Source organism: Sinohyriopsis cumingii, chromosome 17, assembly GCF_028554795.1.
Source record: "Sinohyriopsis cumingii isolate HCF-2022 chromosome 17, ASM2855479v2, whole genome shotgun sequence".
NCBI classification, from domain to species: Eukaryota; Metazoa; Mollusca; class Bivalvia; order Unionida; family Unionidae; genus Sinohyriopsis; species Sinohyriopsis cumingii.
In genome coordinates, this window is record NC_142977.1 from 37,199,607 (window position 1) to 37,219,928 (window position 20,322).

Below are 20,322 nucleotides of genomic sequence, written 5' to 3' on the forward strand. Positions count from 1 at the left end.
TCTTCGTTAAATTTTTTGTGTTTAAGTCAGTTTTCACTTTTCAGGCACTCTGATGGGGCATACCTGTATTATTAGCACATTGATATTTAGACATGATTTTAACACAAATTCGTGCTAATTTGTACAAACAGAGTATTCAGGGTAGCTTTTCTTTAACTTTGTTGGTTAGTCAATGGCAATTTTAACACATTGTTGACTATATTATACCAAAAGGGAATGGGAACTAAGTGTCTTTCCCAATGGACAACGAGACAGCCGACCTGGGCTGGCCTTCGCAGTTGTTATATCTGTGACTGTTCATAAACACAAACAAATCACATAGACTATCTAAAGGAACAGGCTGGTCAAGAATGAATTAATGTGTAAACTCAAATTCCATTTTTTAAAAACTTGGAAACTTATATATACCAATAGGAAACCTAACGGAAAGAATTGTCTCTTCACAATAAAAGACTGCTTGTCTTCTCTTTTACAATATGTCTAAGTTGATACACCATTCGTGCCTTCGAATTACGCTAAAAGAACAAAATCGTAAATCTCTGCGGACATGAAACAAATACAAATATGAGTTCACTACACAGGGTGGCATACAAAGTTGTCGCCTAATCCAGTACTATGAAAGGATATATTCATTTTCGATATCGGTGCTTGTCAAATCTAAGAATAGTTTATGATACAGCTATAATTCCAATCAGATCTTCGCTTATTTAGTAAATACATATTAAAAAATAAAACGCATGAAACGAACGAGATGGGCAATACTTATTCCCATGCCCTAGTACAAAGATAACAACGCTTATCGCAACATAATTGGCGCTGTTTAGATTGTGTTGAAATTGTTTTTCTTCATATGATAACAGCAATGGACGAATAAACATCATCAGTCTTTGCCCTAATGGTTGCAGCGTCCGTGATTGGCTTGAAAGAAAACTTTATGAGACCTCTACTGACACGCTGATCGACTTGAACTATTAAAGCTAAAGTCGCCATGAGAAAAAATTCCTTTCACGGTCAAAATAGTGAAACGCAGAGAGGAAGCACCTAAAGTTGTTCCATTATTTTTTATCGAAATGGCGCATGGATCAATGAATTGGGTGTGGTGGTGCATAAGAGGTAGGTGAGAGGTGTTACTATTCTCAGCACGGGTTTGCTTCCTGCTTTGAAGAAACTATAATCCTCTAGGCTGTTTGATTACATTGGTGGTTCCTTGGCTTCATAAAATACTAAACTGCTAGATTGAACTGTCAATTCTGTTAATTCACTGACCTTTTTCGAAGATGTAAATGTGTAATCGAGAATTTTTTTTACTGATAGCGACCATGTACCCTTAGTGTAATGAAAGTGAATACTGTTTATTTCTGTCTTGCGTTCTAAATGTTGCACAAACTAAAACACACCGATATGGTCACATTTTGCGTCTCACTAATTGCGTGTCACTAATTCATTTTGCGTGTCACTAAATCATTTTGCGTGTCACTAATTGCGTGTCACTAATTCATTTTGCGTGTCACTAAATGCGTGTCACTAATTCATTTTGCGTGAGTGCATAAGATGAATAGAGTCAACGCTTTAACTAGTCACCTTAGCAAGATTTACTCACTAGGTTTATTGAAAATTTCATCGACGGTTAGTTCTGTCTCATGTTCGCGCTTTTCACGTGATCTGATGTAACGTGCCTTTTTGGCTTCTTCCCAGCTTTTCTGCTGATCCGGGAGTTGGTGTACGGTTCGGAGCGAGCCATCTGGATTGTAACGTTCCTGTTCGTAGGTAATTGTAATGGGGACCTACGTGAAGAATCAATACATTCGCATTAGTTCATTTGCAGCTTTATGAAGACATAAATTGTTCGAGCCTTCGAGAAAGTGATAAGTCAACAGATACATTTCAATTTTTTAAATAAATGTTGCACTTGCCTTCAACGACTAGCTGCAGAAAAATTTTGTTAAATTGTGGAGTGCAGTTTGTTCCAGTTTTGTGTGCATATTTTTAAATGATAACAACTGTTATATGTACGTAATTTGCATTGTGTTGGCTTCTCTCTCTCTCTTTCTCTCTCTCTCTCTCTCTCTCTCTCTCTCTCTCTCTCTCTCTCTCTCTCTCTATATATATATATATATATATATATATATATATATTTATAATGTTCTAGAAATGAACCTTTGACACGCATCCCGGCCTCATATTATGACACTGAGGTTTTTATGCAAGGGAGAAGAAAGCAAAATTACTCAATCCTGTTTTAACATTAGTCTTTGGAGGAGTCAATTTTGGTTGAGTTTCAGTTAATACTTGAGAAGATTTTTTATTTAAATTATTCACTACAATTACAAGGTGCTCAATATCTTCGGACTAAATCGCTTTTTGGGGATTATTGTGAATTTATTCAGGAACATGATGGATTATATCGTTGTAATACATCAAGACTGTTAACACATCACCACGTTCCAGGCTATTTGTACATCAGCACATTCATTATGGGAATTCATTCGGATCACCTCTGGAATTCATTTGGAGCTCTCTACATTTGGACATGTGAAATAATATTTTTGGATTTAAGTCACAATACTGAAAGTTCTATGTAAATTGTTCTTTTGTATTCGAGGGAAATAAATTATTTGTTGAATTTTACAAAACTTACTAGATTTCGCTCTATTCAGTTACTTAGTTTAATATCACAGCGTCGCAACACAACAGTTATTAATGTCGAACTGTATTTTACTGAAATGGGTTGAAAACGACATTTCCCTTTACAGAATATTTCAAGTGATAGCAAGGGTTACTTTTACTGATCATAACATACCAACCATTATTCAAATATTACAATAAAACGCTACATTAAACGTGTGTGGTCTTTAACGCTGCTTAAATTAAATTTATTGGAGAGAGAAAAATATACGTTGATATGTTCAAATGAAGATTACTAACTCTGAACATATTTTACTCACCTTCATTTGAGATCTTTTGTCTTTGCTAAGATCTGTTGCCCCCAAGTTTGTAGCACCCTCGGAAAGAATTAGTGGTCTGTTGGTTGCATCGACGGAAACTGATTGGCGTCGAGCTGACGTCTGCCCCTCAACACCTGTAGACAGACGTCTGGATACGTTTTCTCTCACCGCCTGCATGTTGACGTTGGCGAACTCCAATAGGTCTGTCCGTGTGCTGGAACTGGACGGGCTATGCGAGGATTCCTACAATCAAACGGGGGTTGTGTCTTATTGAAATGCCACTATTCGTCTTTGGATATCATGTCTATGTCTTTATGGCATTGTTTTAAAACAGTGTCTTGGTGTAGTTGTTCTCACTGATCAATAGTGAAACATATGTTATCCATCAAAACTAAACTACATGGACTTTGCGTACTAAGTGGAAAAACTACGAACATTATTTCTTAAATCTAAGGCCGACTGCAAAGATGTTGTCAATGTTAAATTTTCGCCAAGAGCCTGCACATACAGAGGTAGATATTTCCATACCGTTATACATTTTTTCTTCTCTGAGTTGTTTGCTGATGACTTCGGCTCAACAAAATCCTTCTATTTTAGAATTATTACAAAATTTGAAGACTAAGGATTAGAGGTTTTATTTTATTCAACTTGTGCTACGTTACACAGGAGAATATACCTGTAGATGATATGCATTAAATGAATGGTAATGCATTATTGCAAACAATATCGAGTCAAAATAAATCAGAATGGAACTCCAAAACATGAAGATATCGAATAGTTTTTTCAAGATCGTTGTTGAGTTCGTATTCTGATAACGAGGAATGACAACTTGCTTATTGAGACTGATTATATTACAAACATTCCTCAGAGACTCACTCTGGAATTCTATTCCCATCTATGTGGTGGGCAATAACCCTACCAAATATCAAAATCAATCCAATAGAAATTGAGAGATAAATTGCCCGTAAAATATATACCCAACAGCCAAGGAAGTGATATAATTTTGATAATATCATCAGAGCCTTTTTATCGAATGAGTGGGCACCTTCATGAATTTGGTATCAAATATCAAAGCAATCAATCAAAATCTGAGCGATAAGAGGTACACAAAAGATGAAGCTGCAGATAGGGACGGATGGGCGGATGCATACTATGTCTATTTACCATCATTTACAGGGCGAGGAATAAACACTTGGTGAAAAGACAGTGGAATATGCCTGGAAAATATGCAAAACAATATACGAAGATGCGAATAATATCAAAATTGGATCAACATGTTCAAACTTTACACAACTTTTGTTTTGGACAGACTTTGTCTAACTTGTAGCTTAGACAGACTCTGTGGTAAGCAGTATTTGTGATTGTGTGTGTGTGTGTGTGTGTGTGTGTTGGAGTCATATTGCTACGATGTCTGCAGTATGGCAGTTTATAGTGATGTCTAGCACTAGGGCAATATGCCGCAGATATGGCATTATTTTTCCCTAATCTCTGAATAATGAGCGAGCCTACCGTGGTAAGAACATATCCAGACCCTCCGACCGTTACTCTTACCGTGGTTCTTCAGCGGCCTTTGCATCAATTCAGGTTTCGCCCAGTTTTATGCCTCGGCTTCAAATATTAGCCAACTAAAAACTGGTCGAAGTTTGAAAACTTCAGAGGAGAAAACCAGTAGATATAAATAGCTTCTACTTGAATGTTTTTGGGCTGTGCGTCATTTTAAAAAAAAAAAAAACTTGGCCAATAACCAAACTAGATGCTTAAATTATACTTCCAATCGCACTTTTTTCCTAATATGGCGGCGTCTCGAATCGAAGCAAGTGTTTACACGTGAACCATATATCGCAATCTAAAACATTTGGAGAAATAGCACATTTAAAAATAATTCGAGGAGTGGAAAGAACATCATTCTTTTGGTATATTTAGCACACAAAAAACAAACACAAAACAAAACAAACAACAACAACAAAACCGCGGTGGTGTTGAGGATGTGGGGCTAAACATGTTAACGACGGTATACATGTATGTAATAGATTTTTACGGCACCTTAGCACAAAAGTGGCTATATGGTGCCAACAAATGGTTAAGTTGGAAAAAATGTAAAAGCGAATGAGACAAAAGTACGAAGCTAAACTCTTCCAAGTAAAGATAAAGTAGGCGAAGGGTCTTTGGGATGGAATCTAGGGTTTGGGCACCAAGGGATGGAACACCCAGAAGCTTCTGCATTGTAAGCATTTCCAGGGTATTGTAGCCATCTAACCGCACAAAAAAACTTACCCTAGGAAACGCTCCGGCTGATTCGCTCTCTGTTTGGAGGCCGGGGGTGGGGGAGCAGGCTCCGTCTTGTCCCTTCCTGCTCCGCCCTTGCAATAGGTTAATATTTATCCCTCAAAGTAGACAATACTGTTTACAAAGTTTGGAGCCAATCTATACGTGTGTATGGAACAAAAGAACTGATAATCCCTTGGAACTACTACTGATAATGCTACGGTGCCTGACTTAGAGTTCCAACGAGCCAAGACTTTTTGCATATAATGCTGGGTTCAAACTCCAGATACGAAATATTTTCCCACTTTAAACCTTCTCTAAAGTTGAACATATTGCTCGAAATTATTAGATCTTCATTTAAAGACAATTTATTCAAAACATAGACATTAAATATCTCATAAACTGTTACTTATACTTACATGAAAATTTCATATCTAGTTATTATTACCTCATAACATATACATGCAAATATTGAAGACTGATGGTTAAGGGTACAAATAATTTACAATGATTGAGTCTCGAGACTGACCGATGTAATTTTAAAGTGTTATGAATTCAAGGCCGGTTTTTTATCATGCTTGAGCTAACCTGACCTTTGGATACACACTCCATCACGACTTATATTCGAGAGATCCATGCCCAACATGTATATCGTTATACTCTTGTAAATAACACTTGAGTATGAATATAGAAAAGGTCTAGTTCTATTAATTCTACGGCGAATGATTAGCACAAATTCTACATTCAATATATGGACAAAGTTGTAATTAATTAAATCAAAATCTTTTTGCAAACCGTGTCATTTAACAATAATTGTTCATGCAGTGAAATAGAACCCAAAACATTTTTCTCTTCGACTGCACAGGATATACTGCTATCATGAAACCATACAATCGGAACTTCGTTACGTAATACAGACGATTATTCGTAACACCTTGCAACCGCACGTTGTCAATCAGATTGTTGAGGCGGTTCAAACCTTCATAACGGTAATAAAGAGATTTGCTTAGTCGCTGTATCTGTCTTCACACTTGCCTGATATATCTCTGGCAATTATTTAGTTACGACATATACACCACCTGAACTTAAATTGAAAGTTCTTTACCTACCCTATCCCACCCGGCATCAACACCGACACTTTTACACTTGGTCTTGTAGTACACAGCAATATGCCCTATAATCAGTGTTTGTTAAGTGCTGTCTGATACTGTTTCAATAGTGTATGTAAAAGTTCTATGGAATATCTCAATAGCTGTCCACTTTTTACCACCGCTCAAAACTCACACAATTTAAGTTTTTTTATATCAATTTTTTTAACAATTGTCAGAACATGCTTAACTCTTTGAGAATAATTGTGTCTATCTGCTATTGTGACACTTTTTGAAAGAATCATTATCCCAATACAACTCGTGTGATGACAACGATTGCAAGAAGCACGAGTAATTCTGCAATCATTACTGTTACTTTTCGACCTCAAACTGAGTTCAGCTTTACCAGAAGGTAAAATGTTAGCGGAGTCGAGTTGCGATGGAAACAGTTCCTACTGGCGTTTACCTTTTCCAGCTCCATTACTAGTGCATATTTAAGCATCCGTAACAATTTATAATTAAGTAATTTTGCAAGTGCCCAACCATAAAAATGACTCCAAAACAAACAAATGTTTACTACAGGGGTCGGCAACCTATTTTACACAGCTTGCCACATTTTTCCGGATTAATTAAAAATGAACGAGCGCGTCACACCAGTAAGAGAGTAACATGTTAAAATCTAGACTTTTGGCTGCCCTTCGCGTGCCACACAAAACTTCTTGATGTTCCATCATATGGCACGCGTGCCGTACTTTACCGACCCCTGGTTTACTCAATTACTTACGTGCTACATCTTTTTATACACTTACCTCAAATAAAGCTTGTTGGAAGGTCTGATTTAGCCTAAGAAGAGAATTTACCTAATACTTCAGGAGAGAAAAAAACAGACAAGTGCGTTACGGATCTGATGTGACAGGTAAGTTTCTTTGTGAATAGTCAGTCTCCGCATATTTCGAAATAGAGGTCCGCATACAGAAATCAGCTTATTATGCTACACATCTCCATATAAACAGGTCCTTGTACTTATATAGGCCTGTCATGCCACACATCTCAATCTAAATACATACTAAATTCAAAGCACATCCACCTATTCATGAACAGTTTGATTCTTTGCTGCTATATTTTACCCTTTCATAACGCTAAGCCGTCAAATTGAATGCGGAGAATATTTAGAATTGTGAAGGACCTAGCGACCTTTGGAACAACGGTCTATAGACACAGTCAACAATTTCAGGTCCTAGACCTTAATTTTGAATGTTTATTTATTCCAAGCACAATAAACTACTTTTTGTGAACAAATCACTACATTGTCAGTTCCACACGTCCCAGCACAAGCATCGGTTTATATATTCCTAACACAGTCTAAAGTGAAGAGCTGTGCTTTTGAACAGTTAATGGAACGTGTACATTATCGTGACCTTCTAATACAGTCAAAATCCATAACCAGCAAACATGTATCGTTATCCAAAAAGAACACAGAGAGATACAGAGAGATACTGAATATACACAAGATTGATGGTCTCTTTTTGATTTGTATTCGAACTGAAACATTTTCAAGCGGGAAGAGCGATATATATATATATATATATATATATATATATATATATATATATATATATATATATATATATATATATATATATATATATATATGATAATATCGCGTTATATACTTTTTATCTTTTTTCTTTATAAATCTTGATGAAAAGATGAATAACTACATTTTTAGAGTAAAGGACAGGACTCTGTGTACCCAATCACCCTCTCCTCATCTACAGTTGAACTGAATGTTGCAACTGCCAAGGCGTCAAAATATATTTGTCAGCTAGCTGGCTGTGCCTTTTGAGTGCAAGGTTATGTTTTCCCATATAGGTATACAGTGATTCGTGTGTACGTCAGCTTGAAAAGAAACTTAACTTCAATAGACTGCTATGAAGAAAATGATTATGGAGAAAATGCAATCAGTTTTTCATTCCAAGTGTTGTCAAATGACGCTTTCATGGCTCAAATAGAAGTCCTTTCCATTTCCCTCCCCTAACTCTATGTTAGTGAATCTAAGAAAGAAAGTAAAGCTGCATTTCGTCGTCGTGAATGCTCATGATAAATATTAACTATTTCTAAATTAAAATCTGCACATGAGTTGGGCTCATATATGTGAATAACCCATGGAAGTTTATACTGATGGTTTAATTTACGGGTACCTTATAGCTGTTTCAATTTTGGTCGGGAACTAAAATAAAACTCAGTACGCATTTAACCCAGAACAGACAGCAACGAGGAAAAGAATGTCATTGAAACATGCATATAATAATAGATGTTCATGATAGTGATGGTGATGGTGGCAATATTAGCACTAACAGTAAAAGCCGTAGTAGTAGTAGTAGTAGTAGTAGTAGTAGTAATGGTGGTGGTGTTGATGATTGTAATGATAGTGTAATCGCAGTAGTTGTAGCAGCAGATGTAGTAATAGTTGTGGTAGAAGTTGTAACTGCAGTAATAGTGATGGTTTATGGTGGCAGTAGTAACAGCAGTAGTAGTAGTAGTTGTATTTGTGGACTATTAGTAGTAGTAACAGTATCAGTAGTCTTAGTTGTGGTAGTAGTAGTAGCATCAGTAGTATCAGATGTGGTAGTAGTAGTAGTAGTAGTAACGGCAGTCGTATTAAATGTGGTAGTAGTAGTAACGGCAGTCGTATTAAATGTGGTAGTAGTAGTAACGGCAGTCGTAGTAGTAGTAGTTGTGGAGTAGTAGTGGTAATAGCAGCAGTAGTATTAGTTGTGGTTTTAAGCGCAAAGGGCATCATCGTAATGCCAGTGTCATTTACATCACCCAAAATTTGTTTCAACAAAGTAAAGCCCACCGCACAATCATTCTCAGTGCTCATTACGTGGTCTTGTTTAAAAGCCCTAGAGATAAATCGCAAGTGCAAGTCTTAGCCAAACAGTTAGGAACGCACTGGCTGACTCATGCATACGAAAATGCCACTCAGATCCCACACACCTATTTACTCGAGGATTTAAAACCCACCACCCCCGATTATTTGCGATTTCGTACCCATCTGTTTCACCACTCGTGCCAAGACGGAGGGCCTGTCGTGTATAAGTCCACGTCGTCGACTTAACAACAACACAAATTCTATAAAAGTCGCGGACACTTTGGGTCTGTCTCATACAGCGTCAACGTGACGTCCCTTCAGTCTCATCTTCCCGTAAAATTTAGTAGTGCCTTGTAAGGGATCAGTCGCGAAAAGAATCCACAAATACGTGCTCATGTCTTAGAAGCCAGTCTCAAAGAAGTCTTACGATGGTTTATGGCGACAGCATATCAATCACTGCAAGGCATCATTCACATTCTTCATCAAACCAAAAGCTATTTTGACAGAAACAAAGTAGCCTTGACGCAACTAGCCGATCCCTGCATCGACACTCAAACCAAAAAGCAAATGATTTTAAAACCTGGAGGTAGCGGTTCTCTAGGAAGTGTCATCATTCGCTCCCTCTAAAAATGGGATCCTAATGCCCCCAAAGTCCTTCCGAAGAAAAAAGCCACTCCCATTAAAGCCAAACGAACCCAAAAGAAGAAAAAGAACAACCGTGTCAAGACCAGGTCACAGCCCCAGAAAAAGAAAACCCCACAGAAAAAGAAAAAGAAAAGTCCCTAGAAAAAGAAAAGCCCACAGAAAACAGCTTCCACCCGCAAGAGAGCCACTTTGGCCAGGACGCAACCTTACTTTGGCAAACCACGATTTTCGGCGACGTTGATACCGTCTTCAGTAGCCTCAAGTTCTTCCACTTCTCCGTTGTTGGTGTATCTTGCCATATCCAACTTGACACCCGTTCTTCCCCATTTGATGAAACAATGGAAACCCGCGACTCCAAGAACTTGTCCTCCAAAGATGACACCCTCCTCCTCATTAGCTGCAGTGGCAGCTGCTCGCAAAGTACCTGCTCCTAAAATCAAAGTCCAAGAGAGATCAGGTATGTTACAGAGTTTACTGGATTTGTCCAATCAAGAACTGTCCCGATTTAGTCCTTTTCGAACCCCTCCACAACGTGTGAAGCCTGTCATCAAGTTGATACGATGTAAAGACAATCAGTGGCGACGGATTAATGTATAAAAAAGACGTGCGGTAGAGAATGAGAATCAGTGTTTTTTATGCTCCGGAACCAAAATATAGATGTCACCCCTTAGAAGTCATCCTTCTTCTAACCCCGAAGGAAAGACAAGTAAAGGACTTCCTCCTCGTTTAGCCAAACGTTGGGACGTCTTGTCCGTCCTACCCAAAGCCCTCCACCCATGTGAAAACAACTCATTCAAACATCCTCCAAAGACATCGTCGATACCGTCCGTAAATGTTAGCCAAGCATCGAAACCTTCTTCGTCAAATGGTCAAGAAGAAAACACCCATCCGACAAAAAAGAAGAACATGCTGGTTCACCGCGGATGAATTGTGCCCATTGTGTTAGGACCCTTGCTGAAAGGAGTATTGGGAACAATGCTGGGAGGACTCATGGGAGCAAGATAAAAAGAAGACCCAAAAGATAAAGGGACATCGGGAGTTATAAGATCTCAGACGTGACCAATGAAATCCGAAAAGGACGAAAACTGACTTTAGTGCCTTACAAACGATGGATGGAGTTCCATCGTTGGCAAGAGCAACGGACCCAGACTTTACCTCCCAATCCTCATTTGACGGAGATGTCCCAGTTACAACACTAATTGCAATCGGTAATGGATCGCAACAATTTGTCCGAAACGGAAAAATCGTAAAGGTACGGTCAACTGTTGCAACGACTGCAGCTCTTTCAACAGAAAGCTTGCGACGAAACAGCTTTGCCAACTCTGAAAGATTTTAAGACCCTGATGAACAGTCCATCACCAGCACCACCACCCTTAGCGGTCAAGACAGACGCAGTCAGAGGAAGAAGAGGCACGAGAAGTCTTTCAAACACCATCAGCAGCTCCCATCCCTAGTAAGATTTCAGCGTCCTTGTTGACCCCTTCCCCCACTCCTCAACGAGAATAACTCAAAGCTTGGGTTAAAAAGATGATGTCCACTACTTCTTCGGCAGAAGTGAGAAAGAAATAAAGGAAACCAGAAGTGAAAAAGAAAAGAAGACCGAAGTCATCCCATTACCACCACCAGTGTCACCACTACCCTCGACTTCTACTCCCTTGACACGTCGGACACGTAAAGCCGATTCCAAACCACCATCTCGCCTTATCCAAAGTTACATCAACGAAGAGTGGGTAACTTATCAAAAAATGGAAAAGGTGTTAGCCAGCATTTACTACGATCCATCCCATCCTGCGGGTTACGGATGAGTTCAGAAATTGTATCGTGCTGCCAAAACCCGTCTGAAAAGTCTCCGTTTACCTCAAGTGCAACGATGGTTACAAGAACAAGCCACGGACACTTCACATAAAACCAATGGACGAAAATTTTCAAGAAGTCACATCTGAATGCAGGACATCGATCAACAATGGTAAGCTGATTTACCCAATGTCTCTCAATTGGCCACCTACAATCGTAGCTACAAATATTTGCTTTGTGTCATCGAAGTCTTTTCCAAACTTGCCTGGGTCGTGCCATTGACTTCCAAATCGAGCAGTGAGTTAGTGCGAACCCTCAAACTGGTGTTAAAACAAACAAGTGGTTGTCACTCTCTTCGATGACAAACCGATAAAGGCACCAAATTTCTGAACCAAGCTTTCCAAAAAGAATTGAAGAAACCTGACATTCATTTTTTCACCACCGAGAATCCCGAAACTAAAGCCAGCATCGTGTTACGTTTTCAAAGCACTTTGAAAGAACACATGTGGAAATATTTTACGCATCAACACAGTCTCAAGTACATCGACGTCTTAACGCACTTCCCGACAACGAAGTAACCGTTTGTGACCAAATAGTGTAATTCTCTCTCTCTCTCTCTCTCTCTCTCTCTCTCTCTCTCTCTCTCATCTGTTGACTACTGTGCTTAGATAGTAGTCTAAACAAAGAACAGAACAGTACAATTACCACAAACAGTATAAAAACTGTACTGAAACTCTAAAGGGAGGTGTGGGGTTGTTGAATAATTATACTTTTCGACTGGTTAAGCTTTGGTTCGGCGGGATCTCAGCTTACAGTTATCGATGCTGTTTCGTAATGCAGCCATTGTGTGGCGTTATATCAAAGTTGTTACTAAAAACGAGACGATATACTCGCCTGTGTGGTGTCTAAAATGGTAATCAATTCAGCATGGTCCCATTTATCATATCATTTATCGTGTTCCATTCTTGTTTCTTAATTTCCCCCATAAGCTTTGTCTCCATCCGTCCAAACCAGATCCCTCACTAAAACTGTTTATTTAAATGTAATCTATGCCTATTATTTCCGTTAAACAGTAACTTCATTCTAAGGAAATGAGCTATCGTTCTTTACGTTCTCTCTCTCTCTCTGTCTCTCTCTCTCTCTCTCTCTCTCTCATTGAATTTTAAGGCTTTACTATCTACCCTCCTGCTTCTACAATATCTAAATTATATCACCGAATACCCATCAAAATAGGAATGAAGCTGGATTGGAATAACTGAAATATACAGGGATTATCTAAAGTCTTGACTAAATACGTTCGTCCGTCCGTAGTTTACTAACTTTACTGACATGCATCAGCACGCATCCCCCAGCCAAAATAAATCATGTCAGTTGCTTATTGGGGTGTAAAACACTGAGAAAACCCTAATTTAGTTTTCTCTCTTTTAAATTGCCCTTTTACATTTTTGGTGGCGTGACCAGGTGAAATTTATTTCCGTCGTAGTTTCGTATTGCTAAATATTACGTCCGACTGCATCAATCATTGGAGTATTTTCGTCTGTTAGGATATCATTGAAATATTGGAGTAGCAGACTTTTTCGTTTATTTATACCCATCCAGCACAAATTATGGTTGTCTGTGTCTGAAAGAGCGCATATTTATTCCCCTGGGGAGGAATTTTATGGTACGAGTATGGAAATTGTGGACGCTGACATCCTGATCCTTATTACATGTAGATACCCAGCCTCACAGTGTCAGCGCCCAATCCCCACACAAGCGCAAGTAATCGATCATCATGATTAAATATCTTTGCGTGTTCTAGATAGTGAATTAAAGAATACAAATTATGAAATCGACTGAGGATGAGAATCGCTTCTATGCCTGTAATGCACGAGAATCCTTTGCAACATTTACACACGTGCATGCATTAAAGCAAATCTGCGAACCAAAATCAAGTCTCCCACAAATGCATACATAATAACACTATCAAAAGTATATACTTTGTCTCATTAGGGCAGGTCCATTGGAAGAAAATATGCTTCCTTTGAAGAAAGTTTGGAAAAATTCACCAAAATGCAGAATGTACAAATCCGCTATACGGCAACACTGATTATTGGCCGAATGAAGCTGAAATGTCGCTTCCTTTCACAAAAACAAACGATCTTGGGTATAATTTCCTTCGTGCCAATAGAAATAAATCATATACTCATCATCACTCCGTAACTCAAGATCCTGCATGTGATAACATTTAAATGGTTGTGGTACAAATGAGTCTGCGCGTTCAACTTCAGGTTGGACTTTGGCGGAAGTCCTCCATAGTCACGTACGTCTTAAGCTGAAGAATCCCGAGTCGCATGTAATAGTCTGCCATAGTCTGATGTTAGAAAGAGATTCTCCAGCTCAATACATGTAAAAAACCAGTGCAGCTGCAGCTCCAGCAGATGGTAAATTTACCAAGACGTGGATGCCTAAAATTACACCCTCGGCTGCTCATATGATCATCGATCTACCAAAAGAACTTTACTTTGAGCAAAACCGAATTTACATGCAGCAATTTGCACGTGCAAAACAAGCCACTTCGTGGAGAGTCACCGCTAGGTACCAAACTTCGATGGCATGTTTTCGCGGCATTTCAGTTAGCGGCACGGCGTGATGATCAGACTTGAAACAAACACATTTTCGATAATTTAAGTTTATCTCGCACTCACGTTCGTATCAAAAACAGGCAATACCCGGAACGTGATTTTCAGTGTAATTTTGCTGTAGCTAAAAGAAATTATTTACGCACGTATATGATGCTCATGGAAGCCATGCAAAAATACCAAGATACAGATAGAGGGAACCAGGTATAGCTGGATCAATTGGCAGCATTGTATCCCATTTTCAATTTTGATGTGTCTAAAACATTCACAGCGTCTCAAAGATTCCTCAGTGACTATACAAATCAGGAGGACCTTTGGTGATCCTGGTTCAGATTATGTCTGCTACGCACTGGTGACATCAAATCGATTTATGACGCTGGATGTGCTTAACGGAAAAATGAATGTGATTGCAGACCAGGTAAAACACTTACAGGCATTTTGTGGATGTTACTTTCACGCAAAATAATAATACCTCGATCACATCGTGCTCGCAAGAGTAAAATCAAGCGAAAAAGTAACAAGAAAGTTACGAGTGGTATTTCCATTGACAGCGTCAAAAACTATTTGCACTTAAATTGTTAGGCTCTGTATTGCTTCCACTGGGTCTTCCTGCAGCTATCACTGGAGCAACACAAAAGGCAGTGTCAGGCAACGTGTTGCCCGCAACTGTGTTTTCAGAAACGGTGTTGCTCGCCGTCAAAAAACGTGCAATGGTCACATCGTTAGCAGCATATAAAAACAAAAGAAGTGAAAAATATCTGATGTAAAATACAGTGAAAACAATGTCTTATGTACCAGTAGGATTAACGCTGTCGCCACAGCAGAAAAAAATATTGCTACGGCCGCTAAACATTAGACACCGATATCGATCATACTTAATTTGGTAGCATGAACCGATACGATCATGCTTATCGGCAGGCTACATCTGTGGTTCAACATGCTACTACAAAGAAACGGATTGTTCTCAAATTGTCTGCGTCTCAACTTTCAAAACAAGGAGGGTTTATCGCACCACTGTTTTAGCAGGTCTCGCTGGAATTCTTCCAGGAATGTTCGCTAGCGGAAGAAGACTTCAGTTTTTGAAACTACACGTGGGAAAAGTATTTCCGCAAACAACTTGCTGAGACAGGTATCTCCAGGAGATCACTTGCTCGAGAAAAAAATGAACACTGGCAACAAAGTCCCAAGCAACAAAGACTGTCTTTTTGACAGCTCCGTTGTGTAACCTTGACAATGAGAGATTTATCACCGATCGTTACAAATTTAAGAGGTGTGTTTTAAGAATCAACTTGCCGGATCAAAGAAATCACGATGCGAGCTGTGTGATTAAAAAATTTCAAAAATTATCATGATTGACCAGGAACTCATTGGATATCAGTATATAATGATTCACAGCTGTGCAACGTTGAGCATTTTGGTTTGCCTCCTCTAGATGGGGTGATACAATACTTAAAATCTGCTGTGGGAGATTGTAAACAACGTGGTGATATTGACATTCAAAAAACCTATCGGAAAACTTCCAAGACCATTCAGAGAATGGACATTACCAGGACATAAATACTACGGACGATAAAATCCGATAGAAAAACACCTGGATTAAAACGTTCAACCTCTTCCTGGTCAGGAAACCTATAATGGCGTGGATGCGATTGCGCTGCAGTACGATGTCTGTTACATGGATTATCAAGAGGGACTTAAGAGAACTAAGACCATAAAAGTTTAGAGAGCGAGATGACCGCACTCTGCTACGTGGGATCATAGGAACTAAACATAAGTTAGGCATCGGTATGATACCCAGTGTGGGTGTTAAGACGCACTGTGTGAAAACACAACGCGAGAAGACGCACAATGTGGGAGTGACGAATGCGTCAAAGTTGTCAGAATCGCATATGTTAGCGGAAAAAGGTCATGAGCCTGTTAGCAAGAATTTTCCACGCCCCAAAGTCATTGCTCTGAGGGAAGACGATATATGGTCAGCCGATCTCATCGACATGTGAGATATGCAGAACATATAACGATCATTTCAAGTATCGGGTGTAGGTCATCGCTGCATGCTCTGGAAGTTTTATCACCTAAAAAATACGCTTAAACACATTATCAAATTTCATGAATGTCTGGCGACCAGGAAGCGAAGCTCCCGTGACCAGGTTAAGCAATTAAAAAAAAAATGATCTCGCTGTGATGCTGATGAACTAATTTGGTTTAACTTTTTTGGATATATTACTGCTGCTTGTATCTCTGCGCTGGTCTCCGATAACTATGGCACTGTCTCCTCCACTGATCAACCTCATACTCATTCAAGTCCACCTCCGAAAAACTCATCTTGGATATAACTCAACTCGTTATTAACAAACGCCACAGCCACATGAAAACGTTTCAATATATTCTCATAGCCATCCTACGTGGGAGACTCTAATGACCACAGTTATTTCCATAGCCGTCGTACAAAATCTGAGCCAGAACTTTCCCTTTTTTGACTTCATTTCGTCGTCAGGTTCAGAACCTCCATTAAATATACTATCCCATTTCTTTTGCGCTTGGCCTTGTGAAAACACATTTTTCTGCCTTTGAGTGACCTAATAAACCTTCTTTCAAGGGTTCCTATATTCATCTAGGTATTTTATTTTCGCGTGAAGCATCTTTGGAAGTCCATGGAAGGCTAATGCAAAGACAATAACAATACAGAATGATGAGAATGAAGAACGTGTGGCTGGAACAAAAATCAAGGTCTCTTCGATAAGGTTGACGTTGCTACAATTCTCAGACTTGCCAGCTACTATGATGATAATTACAAGATCCTCTTGCTCGTCTATGATATCTATCAAAGGCCCCAACGCGCATGCAAGGTAACATGACATGTAGTGTCTCTTTTTAATCCTTCTACGCATGTTTCTTTCGTGGACCTGCAAATTGTTGGCATGTTTCTCAGACTTTTGGTTCTAGTTGCCAAATACTGTTCGCCGCGAATTTGGCATTTAACTATGGCTTTGCAGCAAGCAAGTAACATTCAACAGCACGCGTTTGTAGCATTACAAATCCAGCACAATATGAAGATTCAGACTGTACATTTGATTATATTTTCACCAATATGTGAAGCCAAACGGTCATTTCGAACTACCCAGTCATATCAAAGATTTATAAAAATGGTACTAGCAGTTGTCTGCGGCATGATGTGCTAGACATCACTTTAAACTGTAATATTGCAGACATCGTATCGATATGACTGACAAATTGTTAAAGCTACGTTAAATATCAAACACACGCGCGCACGAACCACCCAAGACATTTTGTTCAACTTTTCGAATTATCAATTGGCAGTAAAAGTAGAGTAATCTCCTTTTAAAATATAAAAAGTTACATACATGAAAAAGCAAGCAGACCTTCTGCTGAGAACTATTGCTGAAATACTACTTCTGCGTGGTCCATTAATGCAAAATAAGTCGTTGAAATAATTGGAATCAGCTCAAATACTGCACATCTGCAAAATCTTCCAGTATCAAACAACAAGATCTACAGCCAATTAAATGATAGTTTTAAGTCTCTAAAAGCATCGCATGTCGACAAGAGAGATCTATAATCATAATTGATAGTATTAGAACAAGAAAAAAATATGTGATACCGAAAAGAGATATATACGGCGATAATTTATAGCAATTAGATCAAGAAAATTTTTACATCGATTAGACTGATCTTAATTATATCCATATAATATTGAATATATTCTGTGATCTAAGAAATAACATGTCAGAGCTAGAAATGCAGACACATATTGATGAAACTATTGCGATTGGCTTACGTAACAATTACAGATTTTTCAGCAGTAGCGGGATGCTTTACAGCATAGATCATGAAGAATTGTATGGTTCAACAACAACAAACGACTGACAGAAAAATTATTAGTTTAAGTTAAACAAAAAATCATGCGAGGTAGTGGGCTGTGACCTAGATCAGTCTTGTCGTCCTAATTGTTGTGTGTGTGTGTGTGTGTGATTAACATTTTTAACGTAGCTTTAACAAATTTTCAGTCATATTGCTACGATGTCTGCAGTGTGACAGTTTATAGTGTTGTCTAGCACTGGGGCATCATGCCACAGACATGTAGCTTGATGTCCCACCCAGTCACATTATCCTGACACCAGGCCGACCAGTCCTAACACTAACCTCTTAATGCTGATCGCCAATCGAGGCAGCCGTTAAGTACCATTTTTGTAAGTCTTTGGTATGACTCGGCCGGGGATCGAACCCACGACCTTCCGCTTCCGTGGCGGACGCTCTAACCACTAGGCCATCGGAGCGGTTCTAACTGTGGTACAGTTGCCCTGTTTAAGAGTCGTAATTTAAGGATTGTCTACATAATTATCATTAATAATATTATCTTGGTTAATTTCTGCAGTTTCTCCGTAATAAATTTATTGACGAATTTTTGTAGACTTGTTATCAGCTGCTGGATTTGCATTTTACCTCGCTTTAATTTGTAGACTCATTTATTCCAAGTCCAACAGAATCTGATAAATTATATTAATTGTTATTAGACCATACTTTCATAACCATCTGGTAAAAAAGTGCCATCGCTATAAACTACATCTTTAGCCTAACTTTTGAATATGAAATATATTGTTGTTCTGTTTTCATCTGAGATATATCCTTGTTTATTCAAAATGTAAGTTTTGAATTAACAGAACTGTAAAATTTGTTCTATTTTGTACTTGTATACCTTAACAAAATACACATCACATGTAAGCTAATACTCTGATTTAGATGACCTGTTCTATCATGCATACGAAATACGTCCGTACTGTTCTTTCACCTGTTGTTATCATTTTCTGAAATTCTTCAGCTGGAATTTTACTTCAGTAGTCATCTGTATCAGATCCGTAATTGTAGTTTTGTTTGTAAGAAATTAACACAGCATCTGGTATAGATTCTCCGAAGATGTTATGTAAAGCTTTATGTTCCATTGGTACATCCAGATTGTTAACACCATTATGGTCCAATTTCAATAATAATGCCTTAGTTTCATATCAAACAGTGTGAATCATCATTTTCAAAATTTTAAAGTGTAATTATTACAATAGTTAGCGTCTCCGATAAATATTAATATTTTTACGTATTTTTCATCTCGTTAAATTCATTTACTGAACCAACTTGTCCGGCTAGAAGAAAATTTTGAAGTTAGGGCCATCATTGCAACATAGATGAGAGAACTTATTGTTTCAGGCGAAGGTTGAGTTTATGTTTTATGTGACAGATTCATATAAATATTTCAAGTTCAAGATAATATAATTCTTGAATATAATGGTCTTTCATTCGCTCCATGTCAGAGTTATTGCGCATCGCGTTTGGTCTTTGGGTCCTACGTTTCTTGTGTAATAAATCAGAAGTCAATATCTGATTTTTCATATATATTACTGATATGTGGGAATTGGTTTTAAGGTTTGTTTTAATGATTTATGTATTTATTTAATCTCAAGAACGTTTTCTGGAAAAGAATCTTGGACCGCTGTTGTTTAAATTTAATTAATAATTTATTCCGCTAACCTTCATAGTTTATAAAGAAAACAAAAGCAAATGTTTAGCAAAATTGTGTTAAAACCCTAGGTAACTGATCCTTAAAATATCTGAAAACAAACTTAGCTTCTAAGACACAAAAGTTTCTGCTGAAACGTTAATACAAATGAAATAAAAGCAATGACAGGTGAAAATGCTTTACAATGTAATTTGAATATACTGTTAAATCGGTTAATAATGTTAGAAATTTAAGTAAAATAATACGATTTTAAGAGCAAAATGTCTGAAGAAAATAAAACAATTAAAAGGAATTAGAAAAGAGAATTTAAATGTTGGAAAGTGCCCCAGTAGATGTTTCTTTTATGAAAACTGGTAAAAACGGGATAAAACAGGAAACGTAGCCCAATCGGGCTTTCTGTGTCCTTATAGCCAAAGTACAAAGAATAAAATCGCGAGAAAAATATTGATAAGACTGAGTATAAAATACTTTATATTTCGTATTAAATACTTTTAATTCTCTATGTAATTTATTCATTCCATGGGTACTTATGTCTGTTCCCAATCTATTGTGTTTATTTGGA

At 38.1% G+C, this 20,322-nt stretch overlaps 1 protein-coding gene across 1 annotated transcript in view; it reads right to left on the reverse strand.

Annotated features, from left to right (window-relative positions):
* Positions 1-1,574: 1,574 nt before the first annotated feature.
* The window catches only part of LOC149778441 (uncharacterized), a 38,009-nt gene continuing 19,261 nt past the window's right edge, over positions 1,575-20,322 (reverse strand). The window contains exons 3-4 of the mRNA XM_089939274.1: positions 2,946-3,188; positions 1,575-1,784 (exon numbers count right to left, since the gene is read on the reverse strand). Of these exons, the coding sequence (XP_089795400.1) occupies positions 1,593-1,784; positions 2,946-3,188 (435 nt within the window). The 3' untranslated portion in view covers positions 1,575-1,592. The remainder of the gene's footprint in view (positions 1,785-2,945; positions 3,189-20,322) is intronic.